Source organism: Orycteropus afer, unplaced genomic scaffold (assembly GCF_000298275.1).
Source record: "Orycteropus afer afer isolate SDZICR_OR568_19922 unplaced genomic scaffold, OryAfe1.0 scaffold00479, whole genome shotgun sequence".
Classification (NCBI taxonomy): domain Eukaryota; kingdom Metazoa; phylum Chordata; class Mammalia; order Tubulidentata; family Orycteropodidae; genus Orycteropus; species Orycteropus afer.
Window position 1 is genome coordinate 661736 of NW_006922066.1, and position 7224 is coordinate 668959.

General features: G+C 42.8%; 1 protein-coding gene across 1 annotated transcript in view; it reads left to right on the forward strand.

Annotated features, from left to right (window-relative positions):
- Positions 1-3635: 3635 nt before the first annotated feature.
- The window catches only part of MMP16 (matrix metallopeptidase 16), a 351037-nt gene continuing 347448 nt past the window's right edge, over positions 3636-7224 (forward strand). Inside the window, exon 1 of the mRNA XM_007954910.2 lies at positions 3636-3767. Coding sequence (XP_007953101.1) covers positions 3636-3767 — 132 coding nt within the window. The remainder of the gene's footprint in view (positions 3768-7224) is intronic.

The following is a 7224-nucleotide window of genomic DNA, read 5'->3' on the forward strand; positions in this document are numbered from 1 at the left end:
ATATATATATATTTACATTCTGCTTGAAGTAGTACATCCCACTGATAGCCCTTCAATGTCTAACTTCCATTCAGCTTCCTTGAAAAGGAATGGCCTATATTCTGATTTAAGTAGAAAGGACTCCGCCAGTGAAAACTTTTTCTGCATGTATGCCTCATGTGAATTAGTTTTATCTCCTTCTTTGCAAAAGTACTTGAAGGATTAGGAACAGTGTTTAAACTTTTTTGTCTTCTTCCCTCTGTTTCCAATTTTACACCTGTTAGTTTCAATGTATGCATACCAAAATTATTCATTTATTTATTGGCAAATAGTCCCTGCCACACATCATTATTTTATATTGGCATAACCAGTTGCCTTGGAGTTGGATCTGATTCATGGTGACTCTAAGTGTGTCAGAATAGAATTGTGCTCACAGAGTTTTCGATGGCTGATTCTTTGGAAATAGATTGCCAGGCCATTCTTTCAAGGTACCTCTGGGTGGGCTTGACCAACTAATCTTTCAGTTAACAGCAGAGCTGGTTAAGTATTTGCACCTTCTAGGGGCTTCTGTATTGACATAGAAACCTTTTCCCAAAAAGAACAAACCAGTTGTCTTTACATCAGTGCCCACTCATGGTGACCTCCTGTGCAAAGTAGAGCTCAGATCTTTTGGAAGTACATCACCAGCCCTTTCTTTAGACATGGCTCTGGGTCAATTCAAACCACTACCCTTCATGTTAGTAGTTGACAGCTTGACCATTTGTGCCATCCAATGACTACTTTATTGACATACCAAAAACCAAAACCAAACTCACTGCCGTTGAGTAGGTTCTGACTCATAGCAACCCCTCCTTGGGTTTCTGAGGCTGTGTCTCTATGGAAGTAGATTGCCCAGTCTTCCTTCTGAGGAGTGGTTATTGAAGTAGAATACCACGTCATTTCTACATACATGCCATGAATGACCACACATTCATGTTATACTATAATTGTTAATTGTTTCTTTCACTTAATTTAGCTCAATCTTTGAGTTATAAGTGTGGAAAGAGCAGGAATGAATTTCTATACAGAAAGTCACTGGAGTATAGTGGAAAATGCACTGGACAGGGGGTTAGAAAACTCAGGTTTGAACTCTGTCACCTGTATAATTTTCTGGAAAATTATGTTTTACTGCCATCATTTTCTTCACCTGTAAACTGAACAAAACACTCAGGGATGTTGTGAAAATTAAATGAGATAATATATATGAAAACATTCCTTACATTTTAATATGTTACACATTATAAGGTATGGCTTTTCATTATTCAAAAATTTTTCAGTGCATCTCATGTGCTGTATGCATAGAGGACAGTCAAGAAATGTTGTCTGATGGTCTTGGGTCACTTGGCTGCATCATATAATAGTTTCTAAAGCAGGACTTCGGACCTGTTCATTCTCCTTTGACCTCTTGCTGAGAATTTGCATTGCCACCCCAGATATACTGAATCAGAATCTACATTTTAACAAGGTTCCCAAAAGGATCTCCTGGGAATCTTGTTACAATGTACATTCTGACTCAGTATATATCTGGAGTGGCAATGCAAATTCTCAGCAGAGGGCTGAACCAGAATGAACCTGGTTGGAAACCCTGTTTTAAAGTAATAGATGCAAAGTCCCATTCCTCAGCTTTCCTCCTCTTTAGCATGCAAATTACTACAGTCCAATGCAATTTTTGGCAAACTGTTATCTTTGTTGTTGTTATTTTTAACATTTTCTCTCTGTTTACCAAACATGACCTCTTGCTATACTAGCTCACCCTTGAAATTTGCCTTGTCAATTCTGTCCTCCACCTCGCCCGCGCCGGAGAGAGCTGTCTTACCTGGAGCACACTTCGTTCTCAACCCCTCCAGCATCTCTTTCCCATGGGTTCCTCTTCCCCTCTGCTGGCTGCCAAGGAGAAGCACATTTATTGGCATCACATCTAAACAGATGCCTGCCTCCTTCCCTACTCCCTTCCTCCTCAAGCTAAACCATCACCTGCCAAGGGCTGGTGGTTGAGTCCACTGCCTCACACTGCTGCAACTCGAGTCCTTTTTGGCAGCCTTTTCTGAAGCTCCCCTGCCGGCAGCGATCCTACGATCCTATGCCTCAAGCCAACAGCCTCCCCCGTACGCCAGCAGCTCGCCTCTCTCCCGTTTAGCCTCACCCCGGATCAGTCTGCTCGCAGCCTCTTCGTCCCGCCTTTACCCCCTGCTTCACTTGCCTTTCCTCAGGCTGCTCCCTCTCCCTCCACCCCCCCAGCCCTTCCCCTCTCTTCCTCCGCCTGTCTTTTCCCAGCGTCCCCTCCCGTCTAGCCCGCTGTTTTGTTAACACTCAAGACCACCACTCCTGGGGCCCAGTGTGTACGTGTGTCCAACGGACAGGACAATCTTGGAAAGTAAGCATTTTCATCCTGCTTCTATACTAGGCCAGTTATCCAAACGCCGTGCAAACCCTTCACCCCCCCACCCCCCAGCCCGAAGGCGGGTGTAGTGATGCGTAGTGGTGGTAAAGGGAATTCAGGGAGACACCATTCATGGCACAGACTAAAGGGCACCCTCGATAAAGTTCTGGACACTCAAGACCTTCCATCCTGCGCTTTCCAAACTTGGCTAGCCCTGGCAGCCAACCTGAGCCCCCCGTGCAGCGCACAGTGATGGGTAGAACCTGATCCCCAGAACCCTGACCTTCTAGGGCCACTGGATTAAAGCAGGACCAGGCCTGGGACGCTCCCTTCTTCCAACAGGGTCCACAGCCTGAGCCCCACCCAGTCCCCGGCACCGGCGGGCGGCACTTTTTCCTAGTGGTAGGCGAAAGGTGGGTAAGACGAAATGATGGACCGCCCAGTTTTCTCGGTGCCAGACTTGGAGGGTGAGGAATGGGAAATATTGGTTAAGAGCTCATCCCAAATCGGCCGTTTTCGCTGGCCGGCTACCTACAGTGCGACCTATAGTCTCAGGCAAGCCTTTAAGAGCCGTCTCCTTTAAGAAACGCGCGCCAGCTTGTGTGCGTGTGTGTGTGTGTATGTGTGTGTCGCGGGTTGTGTGTATGTGTGTGTGTTTGTGTGTGTGCGCGCGCGTGTGCGCGCGCGAGCGCGCGCCGACAGCCTGGGAGCTAGGCAGACCCCCGAGAAGGAGGAGTTATGTAGATTACGGATGAACATTCTGGAGGGGAGCGAGGAGAGGAGGGAAGGAGAAGCAGAACGAGAGTGCGAGGAACGGCGGAGGCCCTTCCCGCAAAAGCAGGGGGCAGCGCCGGCGGCGGCGGTGGAGGAGGAGGTACCAGAGGAGGAGGAGGAGGACTCAAGGGCTGGAGGAGGAGGCGGCGGCGGCGGCTGCTGCTGCTGCGGCTGCGACTGGGCGCTTTGAGCCTGAACCGCCGGTGAACTTGGGCGCCACGTTCCGGGTGACGGGCCCCCGAGGATGGTGAATGCGAGCTGCTGACCCTGCCTCCACCGCTGCTTCGCGGGGGCTGCCGAGACAGGGGCCCCCTGTCTCCTCCCCTTGCCCGGCTGTGGGTGAACCTGCAAGCTCCTTGCACACCCGGAGGACTTTTTTTTGAAAGGAAACGAGGGAGGGAGGGAGAGGGAAAGAGGGAAAAAGCGAAGGGGAGCTTGTCCATCCATTGAAGCACAGTTCACTATGATCTTACTCACATTCAGCACTGGAAGACGGTTGGATTTCGTGCATCATTCGGGGGTGTTTTTCTTGCAAACCTTGCTTTGGATTTTATGTGCTACAGTCTGCGGAACGGAGCAGTATTTCAATGTGGAGGTAAGAGTACGAGGGCTTTCTCCACCCCCACCCCCCCTTGCCTGGGTTGCTCGCTCAAACATTTCCTTCACTCCTCCAAGCCACGTAGCTCAAAGCAGCTGGGGTCTCCACACATTGTTTCTCTTCCAGCCGCCGAGACCCTAGCTGAGTTTCCTTGTGTCTTAGGTGATGGATGCGCTTAAGAACGAGAATCCGTTATCCACAGCAGCACAAAGCACGATGCTGCGCGCTCAAAGGCACAATTGTAGCTGATCCGTCTTTTCACCCGGGGAAGAGCAGTCCTACATACAGCAAACGTGTAGCTTCAAAAAGGCAGCTTGGGTTTGTGATGGATATGCAGCTCGGGAAAGATGCAATTAATTGCTTGGCATCCTATGTTTCCTTGGTATTGTTCCTGAAATCTTTCTCCCCTTGTTTGGTGCCTAACAAAGGAGGTTAAAAATCAAAGAATCTAGAGGAGAGCGTGGGAATACTTGATATGTTTAATAACATTACTTTGCGATAAAACACTTGACTAGACAGACAGAGTCTTTTTCTCATTTAGTCATAACTTAATACATTGTAACTAGATCTGGTTACACAGAGGACATGAAATCCTCTCTTTTGAAGTGTCTTCCCTCCCCTCCCCCTCCAATTGAAAATAAACGTGGCCCAATGTAGTAGTTCTGGGGTTTGGTTTTAATTATATTTCACACCCCCATGACAAAACTGAGAGGTTTTAAACTGTCACTTGCTTTACTTTGATAGCTTTGGGAACGGACAAGCACAAAGCAAAAGGGAACTTAAGGATAAGGACTTGTGAGACCTCTGCCAAAGTACTTTTCCTGTCATCAGCTCAGCACTAAAGCCAGTGATGTGCAATAAATCAGTGGAAGCGGGCGTACACCTGGGCTTAACACCAGTGTGTCATGTGCATGGTGGGATACAAAGGCAGTAAGAGGCTTTTACTAAAATATACTTTTGATTAAATCTTTAGTCTTCTGACATCTCAGAAGACTTCTGATCAAGCCCCTGAGGAATACTGTGTTTGTTTGCCTTATATTGTTGATCTCATAAAGCTTACTGTCATTTTGTTGGAAAAGTATGTTTACACAATAGCAAAAACCTGTTGCACAGTATTTGAACATACTCCATGTAACTGATTTATGTCCAACGTGTGCATAATAAGTGCCATGTGTGAAAGCATTCTCAATATAACTGTGTTTATATAAACTGTTCTTAGAACTTCATGTAATAAGTGATGGTTGGTAGGGAAGCAAAGCATTTGAAGATGTAACAGCCATTAATAAGTGTTAAAAAAGTTTACAGCTGTTCAGTGTGAACATGGTATACAAAAACCCCAATTTGAAAGCCAAAATCCATTTAACCCTTAAAAAAATAAACCTTTGTTTTTCTGTGCAAAAAGAGATGGGATGGGATTGAAAGACTGACATTTCTTGATTGCAAATTTGAACTTTTAGAATTATATGCCACCAATGGATTTTTGTACTTAATCCTTTGTACTTGATGTTTACTACATCAAGAGGTAATTTGATGTTGAAATGAAGAAATAATGTAGTTCATTGCCTGGAGACATTAGAATGGGAAACTTATTTATAATGTAATAAACAGAAGAACCTATTACTACATGGTGGTGGTTAAGGTGCAAGAGGGCAAGAGGCTGGTGGTTAAAAGCAAGTGCTATGTTGTATCTTGGCTGTTGTGGGGAGGGAGGGAGGGTTAGCCTGGTTTGATGGCTAACTGCATTTGGGAAGTCTAACATTTGCTTTCAGATATGATTGGGATAGCATCAGTGTTTTGATGATTATTAGGTTCCTTTTTGAGACTAAAGCATAAATTAGATTGTATTTCTTTGTTAAATTGAATCAGCTCAATTAGATAGTATTAGACCAAAAAAGTTATGAATTTACTAAAAATATCCCACTGATTTAATTCTGAATTCCCATGATCACTTTCTTCGATAAGATATATATGACAATATGGTTCATGGGAGGAAAGTTATTTTCCACTTTTAGAATATTAAATTATTCCATCCATATGTATTGAGTAACACAATGATTACATTATGTAAGGTAAGAGGCATATGCAACTTGGTCCTAAAAAATAAAAACAAACAAAACTTATTTGATACAAAAGGGATTTTCTAGTAATTCAATATTTTAGAGTATTTATGATTCATAGCTTATATTAGTCTCAACTAGTTTTTATTTTTTTTAAGCCCCTGAACATTTTCTTAGTTAGATTTATATGCTTTTTTTTTTATATGTCATGATTATCCCTTCCTTTAAAAAATAAATAAATAAATAGAGTAGCTGCTATCTAAATCAAAACATTGTAAAGAACAGAGGATGCCAGGATCTTTTCTAACAGGAATTGCTGCCTATTTCATTTGTATTAGATTTTTTTTTAGAGGGGGAGGCGGGGATAGAAAGTACTAATGGGAAGAGTAGTCCATCACTTTTTGACAAGAGGCACTTATATTGTTTCTCATTCTTGGTTGCAAAATATGTATGGGCATGCATATTTGATTGATTCTCAAGGACAGTTTTAAAATAAACTATACTGATATTGATCATGCATGAAGCTTGTATGATCATAATTTTTTTTAAGTGATCATGTCAAGTTATTGTAGTTGGAATGAAGCTTCTGAGAGATGCTTTTTATGCTGACTGCTAAGATTATAATATTTTATTCTTTACTGAATTTAACAATTGGTGGCACTCCATACTTTCTAGCTCTGTGATTTAAGATTTTAATACCTATTCTTCCCCACCCCCCTCCTGGGGAAGCAAGGATAGAGGTATTCTTGTTAACTGTTTCCTCTCTGATTTAAGGAAGTAAACATTTAGGATTTTGGATTACCAGAGTGAGAGAGATTTTTTAATATACTGAATAAAGCCTGTTACAGAGCGACATTGCATTTGTATTTTCATTAAGAAGCAAAATATAATATCTATGACAGCTAAGAAGGGAGCAGACACTACCAGAAATAGTACTGTGAAAACAATTCAATGCCTTCCTCTCATTATATCATGGGAAAGACTTAACGTCAAGTTTTCACTGTATGTTCATTGAGATAGAGAGTTCATTTACCATTGGATCCGTTTTTGGGAAGTGGTGTGTAGTAATTAGCATGATAGGCAGCACTTAAAAAGTCATAGACTGCTGTCATTGGACGGTACTCTGAATCAGAGGTGCTCATTGGTCAGCTAGATTGTTAACTAAGAGTTATGATTTAATCTTCACTCTTTTAAAAACACTTTCAACTCTAAAATAGTTACCTTGCTGTATTGGGAATTTCCATGATCCTGGAGTCACTTTTTTGGGGGGCTGTATATTGCAAGCATTTTTCTCATGAATTTTGAGATGAGTATGGCTTATGATAGCAGTAACTGTCATCATCAGCTCTGATAGTTTGTCAAATATTAAATATGTTAAATGTTAAAAACAATATATA